The sequence below is a fragment of the Pipra filicauda genome, unplaced genomic scaffold (genome assembly GCF_003945595.2).
Source record: "Pipra filicauda isolate LSUMZ 115617 unplaced genomic scaffold, ASM394559v2 scaffold30_size5312502_pilon, whole genome shotgun sequence".
NCBI classification, from domain to species: Eukaryota; Metazoa; Chordata; class Aves; order Passeriformes; family Pipridae; genus Pipra; species Pipra filicauda.
In genome coordinates, this window is record NW_024104432.1 from 1907406 (window position 1) to 1925248 (window position 17843).

The window sequence follows — 17843 nt, forward strand, 5'->3', positions numbered from 1 at the left end:
AGCACGCCATGAGTGACAGGGGAATGCGCCAGGTACCGGCCTATCAGGGGAAAGGCGGTGCCTGCGGCGGAGCTACACCCGTGGTGCCGTCAGGGAGGAACCAGCTCGCGGAGATGGGCGGACTCTGCCCTGGATTGACGGCCGGCGGAGCCATTCCGAGCGCAAGGAGCGAGAGAATGACACCAGAAGGCTCCAATCTGTTGGTGCGACTGCAGCGGAGGGTGGGCCAGAGCGGTCGGTGAGCTACGGGTGTTGGCTGCAGGTGGGTGCGCGCTGCTCGGAGGGAGCGCTCAGGGGGGACTGGCGCTTGGCCGGCTGCGGAGCGGTGGAAGTGCTGGAGGCCGCCACACCCCGCGCTGGGCCCCGCGGTCGCGCTCTGAGAGCAAGGAAACCCTCTGCCCCATGCCGCGCATCCTGCCAGAATTAGTCCTCCCTTAGAATGAACGGAGGCGCCGCGAGCTGCCTGGGCATGCGCAGTGGTGGCGCTGACGGCACCGCCCTCCCCCTGCGGGCGGGGCGGGGGTCATGGCGGCCGGGGTTGAGTTTGGGGATGAGGAGGTTGGGCATGGCCGGTAACCCCGGCCGGGGCAGAAGGAACGTAGTTGCCCTGTGGCTTCTGACTGCACCCGGCTTTGCGCGAGACAGGGACGCGTTTATGCCGTGGGGGCGGGGGACGTTGGTTCTTGATGGCACCGTGACCGGTCAATGGCAGGTGATGCCCCCGGTGTCCCCTCGCTGCCATCGGCGCATCCGGCTGAGATGTTGCCGTCAGCACATCCATCCTGCTGGACAGTCGTCCCAGCCTCTGGCAGAGCGGTCGCAGCGGGGTGGCCTCTGCCTGCCCTGGCCACGCTGCCTTTTCTTGCCCAGAAAAGAGGAGCCGATTGTCCCCACAACAGATGTAACGCGCTGCATCATCCTGTTTGGGTTCTGGCTTCAAAAGATCTGTCCGAACAAAAGCCTCTTCTATCCCGTGCTCGTTGAGAGCACTAAGAGCTCTAATGGTTGTCAGAACTGGGTTCCCACGTGCCCTCAATTACAGGCCATCTGTAAATCCTCAGAAGGTAATAAATTCGTTTGCCCTTTGGTTCTGAAGTTGGACCATGGCTAAAAATTTAGGGCCTGTTTGAAACTTTATAACCCTTCTTCATGCTGCTTGCCTTTAGAAATACTTCAACTATTCTATACTGACCATGTACAAATGATGCAAAAGTATTGAAAATTATATTATTGCAGGTATTTCTTAGAATCCTCCTTTTATTGTTGCTTAGAATTCACAGTTCCCTGGGCATGGGGGAAAAGTGCTATTTCTACATGGGCCAGAAAGTCTTTCTGCCTAAAATACGTCATAGTTATAACTGAGTATATGTTGCTCTTTGCAAAACGTTTTAAACACAGAAGTAGCATTTGTGTAGAAATGTGTTTCATCAAGGAAACATATATGTTTCATCAAGGGTAATTATCATATTTCAAAATATTATTCCCATTTTTCTTCATGACTTCGTGAAGCAATCGATGGCATAATCTGTAGTATCCAAAGACAGAGAAAAAGTTAAGTGACAGCAGAAAAGGATTTAACACTGTCAAGAAAAAAAATCTAGGAAAATGCTATTCGCCAATATCAAACTGTAGCTTACATTTCAAGCATTGTGATTTCCTTTTCCGGAGCTTGCAGTTTTTATTTTTGCCAGAATTAGAAGTGTAGCATGGCATTTTAATTCCAGGGTTTTTTTTCTGAAAATTAAAATTACAGTTCTTGATCTTTTTTAGCTAAGAAAATAATTTGCAAAGGAACGTGATGACTTTGAGAAACTTAGCTTTAGGATAAAATCCCGTCAGTTTTAGTTCTTATAAGTGATTATTGCTTTATCTTAATGGATTCATGTGTTCGTGAGAGAAGATGCATTTAACGATCCCTGCCTGCAGAGTAGGAATCTCCCACTTTTGGAATGCTTCCAGGGACCAGTGACATTTCATTCCTTCCTACTGATATCATGCTGGGGTTTTTTCCATGTTGGGTCTTTTTTCAATCACCTCTAAAGAACACAAAGCTTTAAAGTCTCTGTGTCACCTTTCAGTCTGAGAATACTGTCTCAATATGTATTATTGATAAATGCCACTTTTGTGGATTAAATGCCTCAGAATGTCACATGCATTTTTTTGATTGTCTAAAAATGATTGACTGAATATTATTTTTCATTGAAGTTCAGTTATTTATGAAGAAGCTGTGAGACTCAGTTGCATTGAAATTTCCAGACTAGAACCTGGAATTCTGTTAGTGTTTTCAATCTTAGACAGTTAATGACAATCAAAACATTAATACAATATAAAAGTACAGAACTTTTTACTCAGTATTTATAGTTTAGTTACATTTTAAACCGCTCCTGTCTTTTTAGTCAGCAATTAGAAGTGTCACCAACTCCTTCAGATATCTGTTCCACTCATACTCACCTTGGTGAATGTTAAATTAGACGTGTGGTGCAGAGCGATGTCTTTAAAACTTGTTAACAAATTATTAATTTCTCCCCTTTTGAATGGATAAGGAGTGAAAATAGCAAATCATCTTAATGGATATGTAGTAGACTTAATAATATAATACTTATTTTTAATATTAGATTTTAAAATGCTGACCTTGGCCTTTTCAAAACATAAATTAATGTACAATTAAATTTTGTATGAAAAAAAAAATCTGAAACTTCTCTAGAGAAATGTATACAATTTTTTCATCTTCGTTGCTCTTCCTTCTTCATAGGTACATAAATCATGGTGTAAAATATCAGCTCTTAACTATTTTTTAAAATCCTGTTATCCAGTAAGACATACTATGCAAGTTGGGAGAAGACCAAGTGACAAACGTAATGTTCCACTGAAGAACAATTTATTTCTCATAAGATACCTGCTAAGAAGTATTAAGAACTATTTTTTTTTAATTGTGAAAGGGTGTCATAGCACATCTGTATTGTGCTGTCAGATGAAGCAGACAGAATGTTTTACAATTGTTTGTAAATACCAAAGTACCAAAAAAAGGTTGTTGAGTTTAGACTTATTGCCAGCTATGCTGGTAGAGCAGAGAACAGTACTTGTACTTTTTAAGTGGCTCATGTAAGTTTGGCGTCCTTCGTGCTGGAAACAGTGTCGAGCTTCAGTCCTGTTACAAGTGTTTGGATGTGTTTACTGTCAGGCAGGCACAGCCATAATGTGTTTTTTCTGACAAGGTGATGACTTAGCTATATGTGATACTTATGTGTACTCAATACTTTCGCAAAACAACATCCCCTAGGCTTTTTAAAAGTCACACGTGTATGTATGTGTATTTTTATCTTACTATTATAAAGTGATCAAGCAGTTTGGTCTAAGCCTTTTCTGGTGTCTTTCTGTACCCTTATCCAGGTGTTTGTGCTCCATTCTTATTACACACATTCTCCCTTTTTTAATAAATTTTCCTTGGTTATTCACTAAGAATTAATTGTACATCTTCCACCATTCTCAACTTTCATCGGCGCATTTAAACTTCTGTAACCATTTTATCTATCAGCTGTAGCAGCTAAGGCTGTTTTGATTGTTGGTTTAGCAAAATCTCAGCAGAAGCGTTTATGAATATATGTACATTATATGTTCTGATCAGACCATTCACAAACAAAAGTTCATCTCTGCTCAAAGTTCATTTCACAATTCTGCTTCTTGTTTTGCTCCTTCAAATTGGGTGGAATGGATGTGAACACCATTTATAGGAGGCGGATTGCAGTGATTGATTTTAGTGTATGCTATATGAGATATTCTGAAAAAGTCTGTCCTGGATGGTTTTGGTCTGCTATATGAATTTAACATGCTGTATTTGCAGTCTCTTAGTATAATCTGGGATTAAACATATATCTAGGTTATTAAACTGATACTCAAAAGGGCACCTGGACTTGCCAAAGGAAAAGTATAAGCAAATAAATGACTCATTTCAATTTCTTCTACGTACAGAATTGTAAGAACATTTAAGAAGTATTGTTGATGGTGCCAACTAAAAGAAAATCATCAAAAATTTATGTCTTTAACTATCTTTGGAAAGGGATCATTAGCATTGGTGAAGTAAAACAATTCCTCTAGAAAATCGGTGAGTGATTTTGGCAGCTGTTCACATGGTGTTGATGTCAGTTAAACATCTTCTTGTAGCTTTTTACCAATAGCTTAGATACGACTAAGAGGAATGTGTGTATATCTCATATCACGACTATGGACTTATCAGACTTCTCAGTGTGGTTACCTGGCATCTGTGACAACAAGCTCATTGTGTCCTAGGCTCCTCTGTCCCTTATCGTCTTGGGAAGAGGACAGTGTTAAATCGGGCAAGGAGTTGGAACTAGATAATCTTTAAGGTCCCTTCCAACCCAAACCATTTTATGATTCTAAAACAGAGGAGTCTTGTAAACAGCAGAACTAACGAGGTTTGGGTCCTTATTAGTGGATTCTGTGACAGACTATAATACTCTTCCCTTAGAGCTCCCAGGTGGTCCCTGATTTCATCCACCATAATGAACAAAATGAGCTTACTGTCCGTAAGGCTGCTCTGTGGCCACACATAGGCTGGCCGTTGCTTGCTACTTAGCTTTCAAGCACACAGAATGCCCTGCCCCTCAACTGGAGATCTGCACAGATAGCTCTGAGAGGTACATATATGTCCCCCAGTCGTGTATTATATGGGGTTGATATTAATAACTGTGAAGTTTTTATGGCATTTCACTGTAATGGTCAACTGGCCCCTTGTTTGAGGTGGCTTTCAAGCAAAAAAAACCTTAGGGCAAGCGTATTAAGGGAGTTTAGCTTTGGAATTGTTTTGGATTCTCTTTGGGGTTTTTTTGTTGTTTTAGAAAACCAGGCTAATAGCTAATGGGGCATTTGTGAGTGTAAGATGTGTAAACATCCAGGATGTGAGCAGGGGAGCTTTGTCAAGTGGTATATGATTGGGTCACGTACAGCAGTGCTCAGGATTTCATGTGTCATGTTACTGGAAGGATGTTGCTCTACAGCACAGCCATATGCTAAGAAACAAAAATAGGAGTTCCCAACTCTAATGGACCACCTGCTGGAGTTTGGTTTGTGCTAATCCATATAAAGACAGGCTTTGAAATTGGAATCCCGTGGAGTTAATAGAGCAAATAAAAGGAGGCTTGTAGCCCAACTTTCCTGATCTACAGACCTATGCAACATATGTCTGCACCCTCTATGTTTTCTACCCTTTTGTCAGTAACTTGATCAAATATTTATTAAAAAACCTCTATTGATTAATTCATATAGCTTTGTAGAAGAAAGTATGAAATAATTATAAATGCTAGTTGGCCTCGTTTAACACACCAAGTTTTAGCTGAATTGTTAAGATAGTTTGGAGGGCTCTAAAATCATTAACAGATTCAGTAGAGTGGTAAATTAGTACCAAAATTACCATATAAATCAGGAATTGGCTACACGAAAGATGAGAATTGAATTTTTTTAATATGTATTTTCTTAATGGAGGCAAGGATGAATTAGGCTAAGTCATAGCACGATATTCATTACTACATTACTGAATGGTGGACAAAAATATTAAAGATAGCTGCTGAATTTTGCTTTTAATAAAACAATGAGACACTGCTATTAGAGATTAGAATTAGGATGCACTAGATGTCCTGCAAACTGGAGTAGTGAGACGATGAGATCTTAACCATAATATTGTACAACACATCTGATATCAGTGAAGAAAATTTAAGATCAAACTAGAGTGGATGAAGAGAAAACTGCAAGAAATAGGAAGGAAAAACAAAAATTCAGTCTTATAAATGGACCTTGGAAAATTTGACAATTATTCACTCTAATGAAAGTTGAGAGAAGATATCAATGCTCTTGATAATTAAAAGAGTGAAGAAATATACAACAGAAAATTAAGTCAAATTACAGTTTAACAGAAGAACAAATATATGTAAGCATTAATAAATTGATTCTGTAATTAAGAAATTTTCAGTCTCGACACCAGTGTACTGGGATAGTCTTTTTTTGTGGTAATAGTGTGGTAAAAGAAAACTTTCTGGAACTTAGACTGCTTTTATGAAAGTGATTATATGATGTTTTTTGCCTAAAATAGCAGAGATGGACTTGATGACAGTAGATGTCGCTGTGGTCATTATACAAAGATAAATATTACTGAAATTGGTAATTTTACCTACTGAAAAAAAGTTGTAGGTTGAAGCTTGTTATAGAAATTACATATAAAAGGAGAAAGATGCCTACTATCTATTTTCAGTTCCAGAATTTTGTGAAAAGGTTTTGTTTAGAAGAAATGTTACTTTATGATTTATTGAAGTTGGGGTTTATGAGGCCATACATTATCAGAATAAATGGTGGTCTTGTTCTTCTGTATTTTCCTAGTTCCTCAGGCTTAGAATGGAAAGAGTGAATACGTGAGATTGTCTGGCCATGGGAAGGAGAAGATGCCTGCTGCACGGGTGCCAGTGCTGGCAGCAAGATCACTGGATCTCTTCTATTCCAGGAGACATGGAGGTCTATTTGTGGTTGGAGCTACCTGACTAGATAAAGTATAGATCAGTCTGCTGTGAAAGTACCTCCCATGAGGAAGACTGCCTGATGCTTTAGTTTGCTCTGATTGTATCATGTTATCAGATAAGCCTTTTCATGAAATCAAAAACCAAACCCAGTATTCTGGTTTCTGAGCTTGGCTTGGAATTTTTTTATCCCCTTGTCACTTCAGGTGGGCCATTATCTGTTGCTAATTTTAATGGGAAGTGTGGAAGTAAAATCCTGGAATAAAACTTGCAATGCTTCTTTAAGCTTTAGAGTAGGCAACCTTGACTCAGATTTGCAGTAAAGGCAGTTTATGCATCTGCAGCGTATAAATAGCTCTTTAAATATGTGTAAATAAAATATACTCATGTTTAAAGCTTCTTTATGTTGACAAAGTGGAGTAAAATATTTTCACTGTAAAAAACAGTTAAAGCCAACTTACCATAGAAAAAGTACACTTCAGGATGGGGATTTTCACCAGAACCAAAACATGGCTGCTGAAAGGGAGATTGCACTGTCTTAAATTTAAATGGGTTCTGAAGCCAGTTAATTTACACCACTGTAAATGAAGCTTACAGTGGGCAAACATACAGCTACCTAGCAAGACCAGAGCTACAAGACAAAATCAGTTTCAATTGACTAAACACTCAAAAGTGTACTGTTACCAAACTGTCTCTAAGTGACCTTATTTGGTAAGCCCCAGCAATCCTGTGATTCGGCCAGGCTGTTGGTGTTCATTTGTATTCTGTTATTTCAGTCCAGAGTGCCTCACGGGAATTCACGTAGGAACCAGTCTAGTAGCCTGTATCTCCCTTCCACTGCAAGCTGTAGAAAGATGAGCCTTTTGGAATCTAAAATATGCAAGAAAGTTTTCTTTTTCCAACTTTCATTGTACATTAAATTGTAAGAGTTTGGGGTTTTTTGAGGGTAACCCTGGACTAATCTTTCTCTTAAATGCCCCTTAAAAATTTTATCACACTCCTTGATGTGCTTCCTGTGGACTTTACTGGAAAAATTCCTGCAGGTGGGTATTATTTGTAGAGTTGTTCCTTGATATGTGGCAGATATTTTACTTTTCAAAATATGCTGTGTGTATATATATTTTACAAAGGAGTATTGTGTAAAAGTCACTTATAACACAAATTTCTAACTGTGCATAGGACTTATAAACTAAATTCAACATTGGGAACTTTTTTGTTTGTTTTATGGTCTATTGATTTTGCTTGGTTTTTTTTTAATAAGACTGTAGAATCAATTACTTATTTTTCCATTTCAGGAATAGATTGAAGAAAACATGGCCAATCAACGGGATTACATTAGCAGACCTATTTGCAATGGGATTTCTGTTCCTGAAAATAAAATCAATTCCTTAGTGGCTGAAGGTCATGGACAACAGATTCTAAAAGTACTGCAAAAGTTCAGAGAACAAAATATATTTTTTGATTTTAAAATTGTTGTGAAAGATGAAATAATTCCCTGTCATCGTTGTGTACTGGCAGCATGCAGTGATTTTTTCAGGTAAACCCAAATTTGGCATGAGTTTGCAGGAAATAGATTCTAAGTCCTCTGGGGGGAGAGGAAAGAAATATAATTCCCAAAAAAAAAAAAAAAAAAAAATCACAACTTACATGTGTGTGCAGAGTTTTGAGCAAAGCATTCAAACATCATTTTAAGGATACACCAGGTGCATCTGTTTGTATTTCCAAAGTGCCACAAGGACTCTGTGAATTCAGACAGCAGTCCATACTCTGAAATACAAGCTTCATACCATAAGTGTGTGGTTCTGCTCTTGGGTAGAACTGACACAAGTTACATATATTTAAGAGTTACCTGTTGGCCATATCAGTACTTAAAGGTCTGCAAGGATATTGTTTGACTTTGTATTGGACAGTCTATGTACTTTGACACATATCTAGTGAAACATAAGAGGTTGATTATAAATACATCCATTGAGCAATTGTGGATGAATTGTACATGATTTTGGAATGGGACTGCATTTTGTTTGTCTAAGATGAATGGTTGGTGTATAGATTGTCTTCAGTTAAGACAGATGTATTTAAACAGATGTACTTTTTCTAAACTACAGATTTCAGCCTTTCAGCATGAAATGGATCTGTGATCTTCCTTCTGGTGCTTAAAGCTATATGTTCTTAAGGAACAGCTAGGTCATTCACAAACAGAATATTAATTTATGAAGAACCTTGCTAGCCTTTTTATTAGTGAGCCTCAAACTTGCGATTCCACACTGAAAGTCTGTTTCTGAATACAGTGTTAAATAAAACAAAGCTAATACTCTTAACAATGAAAAAATGGGCTTCTGGAAATGAGTTAATGACCTCAATTCAGTTGCCCAAGGTCACCCATAGGTGACAAGTGTTATTTTCAAATGTCCTGGAATATCCCATGTTCTATGGGAGTCTGCCATATCTGACAGAAGATAGCTAGAGATATGCTTAGAATTACGGAAAAAAAAGGAGAAATCAGATGAAATTTCAGAGAGCAATTTCTCCCCTATAGCAGCACATTTGGTTTTTCTCTGACACAAAGAACTACTTGCGTTTATTTCTTCACTGCTTGCCGGCACAAAGATGCTCTGGTAGAAAGAAATATTAGGATGAAATAGCTTCCAGTGGTAATTTTTAGAACTGAACTTATGCACATGGTAACGTATGTGTCCTTTTCACTACCTACAGGCTCTTCAGATGAAAATTTGGTAGGAAAGATCTCTCCCTACTGCAAAGAGTTGATAATAGCAGCCATCAGATTCATAAGTCATCCTTGATTGCAAGGCCCATTTTTTACCTTCAAGGAGGAAAAAGTACTTAAGTCCACTAGATACGTTTTAAAACAGAACACCTTTTGTCTTCCTTGGCCTTTGGACTTCTCCTAATTTTTGTTTCCTTGTTTAAACCCAAGATTCAGCAATATTTTGATCCTTACTTGTTAGCTTTCAGAGTCAAGGCCTTTGCCTATATTGCTCTCCGACTGGTATTGTTCCGTTGCTATTTTACTCTGTAATTAGAGATTTATATCATAGCTCTTGAGTTAATGAGGAAAGGATTCTAAGTGTCATCATTTAGTATGCAAAAAGGTCTTTGGGACATGGGTGTCTCACTGTACTTTTATGTTCTTGCTCAGGAAGTCAAGCATCTTCCTGCTTTACCAGATGTTTACTTCCCAAAGAAGATGCTATACACAGTTTGGTTTTTTTTTCCTCTTTGGCTTCAGAAAAGGAAGCAATTTTAAAAATCCCATACTATAGAGATACTTACTGTATAACTGAACTATAATACATTTTTTTTTTAACATGAAGTATCCATGATATATTAATAATCCAGATTCTATACTTAGCATCTGGTAATTTATTTGAATCTTCCTCCACTATCATCTTTTGTCAAATTTAGAAGCCATTGCTATCCCTGATGCTTAGGGTAGGGCAAGGGATATTGCAGCACTATTCTGTTGCCAGCACTTTCCTGCTTGAAAAACTTTAGTTAATTTATCTTGCCATGTTAGATTGTGTGAAATAGTTAAATGTTATTACATATTTAGAATAAAGTAGTTAAAGTTGTAGTAAAATTTCCACAAATGTACTTATCAATAATTCATTCCACATTTTCAACTGTCATTGTATTCAGTCACAATCTACTTTCTGCACAGTTTCATTGTGTCATGCAATCCTATGTCAAAACCTCATTTTTTTCTGACACTGGCCTGTACTCAAACATCTATCTGTCAACTCTAAAGCAAGAATTAAGTTTCCTCATGTTTTTTCTCCTTATTCACCCCTCACATACTTTTTATTTCCAAGGAATGCGCCCATCATCCATCCTGCCATTTACTCAGGCTGCAATTTGGAAGGCTTTTTTTCACTTAATTTTATGTATTCAACCACAGTGCATGACCTAAATCATGGGCCTTTTTTTACTCTGTATTTTTTAAATTAGCCTTTTCTTTCCTAAGCTGTTGAAACTGATGCTATCTTGATGCTATCTTGAATAATTTCACATTTTCTCTCACACTAAGAGCTGCAGACTTCATTGCTCTCTGTGAAAATCCATACAAGATGCAGGTGCAGCTATCATTTTTTTAAGCCACCACTTTGAATATGTTCTTATCACCACTCCTTTTCTCTTCAGACATACCAAGTAAATGCATTGTTCTTTCTTATAAGAACTTCCATACTTTAGACGTATTTTAGATCAGCCCACCTTATTATACTCCTCTGCTGCTTGCTAAGTCTTTAATTCGTGTGTATATCTTCTGTATTTTATTTGCAGAGCCATGTTTGAAGTTAATATGAAAGAACGAGATGATGGCAATGTTACTATTAGTAATCTATCACCCAAGGCAGTGAAAGCTTTTCTTGATTACGCTTACACAGGAAAAACAGAGATAACAAATGATAATGTGGAAATGCTCTTCCAACTGTCATCATTTCTTCAAGTTTCAATCCTTTCCAAAGCTTGCAGTGACTTTCTAATAAAAAGTATTGATCTTGTGAATTGCCTACAGTTGCTTTCTCTATCAGAAAGTTATGGGTCCATCCGCTTGTTTGATCATGCGCTAGATTTTGTACAGCACCACTTTTCATTGCTGCTCAGATCAAGTGATTTTTTGGAGATGAATTTTGAAATATTACAAAAATGTCTTGAGGCTGATGAGCTAAATGTCCCTGAGGAAGAATCAGTGTTGAAAGCTGTCCTCCAGTGGACCAAACACAACTTAGAAACACGGCAGAAATACCTGCCTAATTTGATTAAAAAAGTGAGACTACACCAGTTACCTGAAAAGACTTTGCAGGACTTTCTGCATTCTGAAGAACACTTACTTAAGAGTGCTAATTGCTCAGTAATAATCAGTGATGCAGTTAAAAGCGTGCAAAACTTCAGTGGACTGTTTCCAGATGCACGTCCTTCAACAACAGAAAAATATATATTTGTTCATAAAACTGATGAAGATGGAGAAAACAGACATACATTCTGCTATAACATCAAAACAGATAAATGGAAGGAACTACCACATACACACATGATTGATCTACCAGGGTCAAGTTTATCTAGCTATGGAGAAAAAATATTTATAACCGGAGGATGCAAGGGGAATTGTTACAGGACTGTCAGGCTTCATATTGCTGAACCGTTTCATGATGCCACTGACCAAACCTGGTGCTACTGCCCAGTCAGCAATGAATTCTCCATAGTGTCAGCTATGAAAAAACCAAGGACAATGCACACATCTGTTGTAACCTTAAATCAGCTCTTTGTAATAGGTGGAAAGACCAGAGGAGCTCAAGAAACTCGAAGTCTTTTGGATGTGGAGTCCTATAATCCTCTTTCCAAAGACTGGAAATCTGTAAGTCAATTACCAAGAGGTATCTACTATCCAGAAGCAAGTGCATGTCAGAACATAATTTATGTCCTTGGCTCAGAAGTAGAGATTACTGATGCCTTTAATCCATCTCTTGACTGTTTCTTTAAGTATAATGCCATGACTGATCAGTGGTCTGAGCTTGTAGCAGAATTTGGGCAGTTTTTCCATGCAACTCTAATCAAAGCTGTTCCAGTGAACTGCACATTGTACATATGTGATCTCTCCACTTACAAGGTCTACAGTTTTTGCCCAGAAACCTGTGTTTGGAAAGGGGAAGGATCTTTTGAATGCGCTGGCTTTAATGCAGGGGCAGTTGGGACAGAAGACAAAATTTATATACTAGGTGGTGATTATGCTCCAGAAGAAATCACAGATGAAGTTCAAGTTTACCATAGTAGTAGGTCTGAGTGGGAAGAAGTTTCACCAATGCCAAGAGCCTTAACTGAGTTTTACTGTCAGGTCATTCAATTTAATAAATATAGGGACCCTTGGTCACCTGTACTGACAATTTGCTCTGGAGAATTTTGAAACTCCTGAATCAACAGAATCTATTTAAATGCACAAGTTTTAGAACAGATTTTTAAGTATTCATTTACAGATGGAGAAATATGTACCTGTTTGTTTAAATCTTCAGTTTAAATTGTATGTTGTAGGATTGCTTTTGGAAGAGTCCATTAACATGTCATTCATGCTAGTTATTATACAGAAAGTATTAATTTTATATACAACTCTTCTCTGTAATTAATAATTTTGAAAATTATGTTACTTTTCAAAAAAGAATAGTCATGAGGAATTCATTGTGTAATATGTGCCATTATGTCTGTAATATTCGCAGTTGTCCCAGTAGAGAAATTTCTAAATGAGAAAATTGACTGTGATAGTGTTTGCCCTATGTAACTTAAGTTAAAAAGAAATCTACATTAGTTGTTGTTTTATTTAGATTTTTTATATTCATAAAACTGTAAGAGGAATTAATTGTCAACTTTATCGTATCAGAATGACCTTAGCAAGGGCAAGAGCCAAAGTGACCTTCACAGCATTAAAACCAGGTATCTAACTTGAAGAGACTGATAATTGCTATCATCTTACTTCAGCTCTTCAGTTTTACCCGTTTTTCTCCATCCTTGTGCCTTAGTAGTAGCTCTATGTTCTGTTTCCATCCCATTACCTGTAGCAAGATAAACTTCAATAACATACTGCAGAGTGGGCAAGATTTCTACAGGATGGATGATTCATGTGATATCTTTGTTTCAGTCATGTTGTTAACTAAAGAAAAAACCCTTCAGGATGTTTTCTAACAGAAGTCTTCCATCTCTGAAGTCTCCAATGCTACCTACTAAGCAGTCACCAGGCTGCTTATAGCAGCAAGCTGTAAAATACATTGTAGTTGTTGCTTTGGTTAACTATGGGAGAAGTTTGTGTCTTGTCATACATCAAATACAAAGTTACAAAACTACACCTGTATTAAAAGTCAAAGTAAATAGTATTTCTGAGGTGAAAAATCTTCTGGAGTGGTTTAAATGAATTAAAACACTTGTACTTCATGGTCATTTTAAGTGTTAAAATATTACATAGTAAACACTACATAATATATTGCTTGATAAACTTTCAGTAGTCATCTATTATAATGTTAAAATTGTAATGGACTTGTAGTATTAATATTAATCTAGGCATACATCGTGAAGTAAATTTGATCTCATGCTTACAAAGGGGGCCCTCTTTCTGACAGGAGAACAGTGAAATTAGCTAGGTTTCATAAATTCATTTGTAATCTTGTACAGCCTGAGAATTTTGTTTTTGTACTAGGTACTCAAATAAGACACTGAGAGCCCTTATGTTCCTTATAAATATCAGGTAAGCAGTAAGGTTGTCCTGTGCCAGACAGAATGGTTCTAAACATCTAAGCATACCTTTTCCAAGCAGTTTAAAAATTAATAAAGTTTAGTGAGGATCTGAAACATCTCTCATATGACTTGAGACGACTGTGCCAAGTTCATTATCACATCACTGCTGCATGTACTTTTTGCAAAACTCAAGCTCAATATTAATGCTTAAAGCTTAATATTGCCTAGAACATACTTTTGTTTTAAACAGTAAACAATGGAATTCTGTGATTAATTCTATAATTTGTTATCACATACCTTTATAAATTTACATAACATTCATTTTAACTATTTTCATAAGTACATAAATTAAAGTTATTCAGATTTGGAGAACATATTAATAGAGAAGAACCCTTCCACTCAATAATACATTTGTATTAAGATGTGTGTCAGTTCTGTAGAAGTAAATAGCTGCTTGTTACAATATTTCAGGCAACTTCCACATTTATTTGGCTTTTTGCATAGTAAGTCTCCAAATCATATTGTAACTACAATTAGCTAGGTAACCTCTACAATCATCTTAGAGAAATGTAAATATTTTTATATTGGAACACAACTTTTTATTAGTACAAAGCAAATGTATTGAGTAGTATTGAGTAGAGAGAGGAAGAATACTATTCCTGCTTACTGAAACTCTAGGAGAAAAATAAGACACATAGGAGAAGAGTAGTGTTAGTATTAATAAAAGCTACTCAGCACAGCTTAGAGACTTCACTGACCGTTAATTATTGCAGCTTGTCACATCAGAATATAAGGCCCAGTTCTCTTTTGCTTGTTTATTTGTGTTGGTTTTATACCTGAGTACTGTGAGTATGCAGTTTATGCAATGACAGAAGTAACATACTATACCCATAGTACATGGGTATAAATAGCTATGCAAATTGGAAGAGACTAGAGAATTGCAAGGGTTTTTTAATTGCCACTGTCATGACCAAATTGCTGGATCACATAAACAGCGAGTGAGTCAGTCAGTAATTCAGGTAATATTCTTTCCCCCAAGTTTTTTGTTACAGCAGCTTTTTTTGGCAGTCTTCCATCCAGCTACTTGCTATATGTATTAAGACTCTAGCATAGGACATCAGACAGAGCAATGACATATGAGATAAATTAGTGTAGATAGTGAAAACTGAATGAAGCTTAATTGGGAAAATAGACATGCTTCTTTAATATTCTACGCTACACTTGCACAGGAACTAATGTCAGTTCCCAGTTTGACAGGTCATTCATTTACTCAGTGATCAGGAAATAGAGTAGTAGTGTCAATTACTTTCTAGCATTGCTTACAGAAAAGTTACTGTGAAATAAGACTGGTTTTCTTCAGTTAGGCAGGGAAGCCTGTACTACAGATCTCACAAAAGGAAAGAAGGTCATTTGCCACAATTCCACAGACAAAGTATTAAATCTGGTAGCAGAATTGAATGCAGAAGAAGCTGTGTTAGAAAGTTATGGTTAAAAATAAGGCTTTCTGATAGAATTAAAAGCCTATATTCCAAACCCTGTGATTGATTGCTAAAGATGTAAGAAATCTCAATGAACTCAGCTACACTGACTAATATGGATTATTTGCATGAATAACTGCTGTAGGTCTGGATCAAATAGACTTTTCATTCTACTTTACACAGCTGTTATGCAATTTAAAAAAGGTCAGAAAGTCAGTACAAAGCGAGTTTTTCTACATCTTTTCTGATTTTTCAAAGCTCACAGTACTTTATGAAAAAGTACCTTCCTTAAAAAATAGTTGATGACTAATGATTACCAATGTTCTCACTGAAATAGAGTAAGATGTTTAAAACAAATTGCATGTTAAGTTATAATTACTATTTGCACTTAAACGATGTAACCAAAACATTTCTAATAGTATTCTATTTTATGTCACAGAACACATTATAAGCATGACCAGTATAATATACATGGAGATAATATATATTATATGTGGGATTTTAATATCCAGTGATGATTATATTGGATAATCTTAATTTTTAAAGAATGCTATCAAAACATTTAGCACTTTGATAATGTTATCACACTGGTTTAGTTGTTAAAATAAATATCAATTATTCAGGTGTTGATTATGTTTGCACAGACCTGATGATTATTATTTATTTACTAATTTTTGGTTTTCTATATTCAAAATACATTTTTAGTAAGTCAGTTTATTGCTGTTAAAAATTTATTATATGCACTAAATGGAGTAGATTTACCAGGTCAGATTTATTTACGGTATTACTCCATGAAGAAAGCTGTTTACCTCCTCTGGTTAGTATTAGGTAGTAGGCAAAGTATAGGCTGTAGAACGTGCTGACTGCACTTTGTAATGTGGAGTGTAATTGTAGATGTTTCTGTTTGTAGGTGACCAACAGGAGGCAGCATAAGATCTATTTTAATTAAAACAGCCTGAAAACAAGGATGTATTTCACATTATTTATACTTGACCATTATGCTCAATTTACTTTTTTTTCCTTCTAACATCCAAAAAAGCCTAGAGATCACTAATATTTTGCTGCTGCCTGGGCTCTGCTGATATGTGGAAAGTATGATACTATATGTTTGCCAAGATGTTCGTTCTTTTGTGAATAAAAGCACTGAGCAACCAAATCCTTCTCAAGTCTGATTTATTTTTTCAGTCAGTTTCAAAATACTAAGAATCTACAGTGTTTCTAATGTGGTTAACTCCTTTTTTTTCCCCCTCCCCTTTTTTTTTTCCAACTGGAGAACATTTTGAATGTTAGATTATAACCAAAAATGCAGTTAGCATGCATGAAAACTGCAGTGAGGGGGTTTTGTGATTATCCTTGGACCTTGTATTTGTATATCATTCGCATGAGTTGTTGTTCCCATGCTGAAAAGTTCCAAGTTTAGCATTGTAAGGTACTCATTTAAATTGGGTTTGTTTTTTTTTTTTATTAGATCCATACAGCTCAGATTGATAATACAGGGGCTTTTTAACAGTTTAAGTATTGCAAATGATTAGGTATTTAGTTTTACTGAAATAGACTTCCATACTATTAGAAGTATGGAATAAAAGGAAAATATAAGCTACTTAGTCTAAAATTCACATGCAAAGGGTGCAGAAATGACATCAATACAAAGTGAGGGAGCCCTAGGTTGTCTTGCATTCTTCCAAAACTTAAAATTCTGTAAGCTTCAAACCTCTGTATAGATAAAATAGACTTACAGTAATACAAATTAAGCTTCCAGTGCTCCAAGGCCTTTGCCCCACAGCTAGCAAAAGCCATTTGGAGCTACCTCCAAAGTGTTCCAACAGCGTTCACAATGTTAAAAGCTTATATTGAACAACGAAGGAATAAACAGACGAAATTTGAGAGCTCTAATTGTGTAACCCTGTGGACAATGAGAAGACAATTGCATATGAATGTTCTACAGAACTAGGGAATTCACCATGGACTTGAACAATTCACATCTGAACTGTAAGCCATATGGTGGGGCTTCTCCTATTGTCATCAAAAGCAAGTAATTGAATAAAGTACACATAAATTATACACAAATTCAAGACATATCCTAGATGAATGAAGGAAGTCCAAGGATTTTTGCTGGAGGAAGCTAGCATACACCAAGATTCTTCACCAGTGATCAACAGTCTCCATAATAGTTGAGTAACAATAGAGGGAGAAAATAGAGCTATTTAGAATTATGTGCATAGGTACTCTAGGAAATCATATGCTTCCTAGTGAAAATTATTCTAATGGATACTAATCATATTTAGTGGTTTTGTGCTTCTCAATAAAAGAAGGACACTTAATGAGGTGTAATTAGGACTAATTATTTTTGAAACGTGGCAGAGGTTCAGATTGTTAATGACTTCCAGTTTCCATCATTTTTTCATCTACTTGCCCCTGAAACTAGTTTGAAGTAGCTTGCAAGACCTTTAGGGCACACTTGAATCTCATTTCTGAGCACTGACAAAATACTGATAATAATGTAAATGAAAACCTAGTTCATACATAGGCCTCAGTAAGAAATGTCCCTGTATTACATATGCCAGCAATGTAGCACAGGCTTGCTACCCTATTCTTTACTGTTTTCCTT

General features: G+C 36.8%; 1 protein-coding gene across 7 annotated transcripts; it reads left to right on the forward strand.

The window, feature by feature from the left end:
* The first annotated feature begins 58 nt into the window (after positions 1–58).
* Positions 59–16391, forward strand: KBTBD3 (kelch repeat and BTB domain containing 3). Of its 7 annotated transcripts, none has more exons than XM_039383475.1 (4): positions 59–262; positions 6388–7564; positions 7817–8058; positions 10821–16391. In XM_039383475.1, exons 3-4 carry the CDS (start codon positions 7835–7837, stop codon positions 12439–12441), a joined length of 1845 nt encoding a protein of 614 aa, XP_039239409.1. In that variant the 5' UTR covers positions 59–262; positions 6388–7564; positions 7817–7834; the 3' UTR covers positions 12442–16391. The 7 variants fall into 7 exon arrangements, with proteins under 7 accessions (XP_039239409.1, XP_027604153.1, XP_039239406.1 ...); XM_039383472.1 differs by lacking the exon at positions 59–262 and adding an exon at positions 463–1064 and having other exon boundaries at positions 3970–7564; XM_039383474.1 differs by lacking the exon at positions 59–262 and adding an exon at positions 1086–4102.
* The last annotated feature ends 1452 nt before the right edge of the window (positions 16392–17843 follow it).

Bases quoted from the DNA above. Each gene is read 5' to 3' on its own strand.
- KBTBD3 (XM_039383475.1), top strand. From the start codon at position 7,835: ATGGCCAATCAACGGGATTACATTAGCAGACCTATTTGCAATGGGATT. The intron at 8,059-10,820 runs GTAAACCCAAAT...TTTTATTTGCAG, and splicing joins GCATGCAGTGATTTTTTCAG to AGCCATGTTTGAAGTTAATA.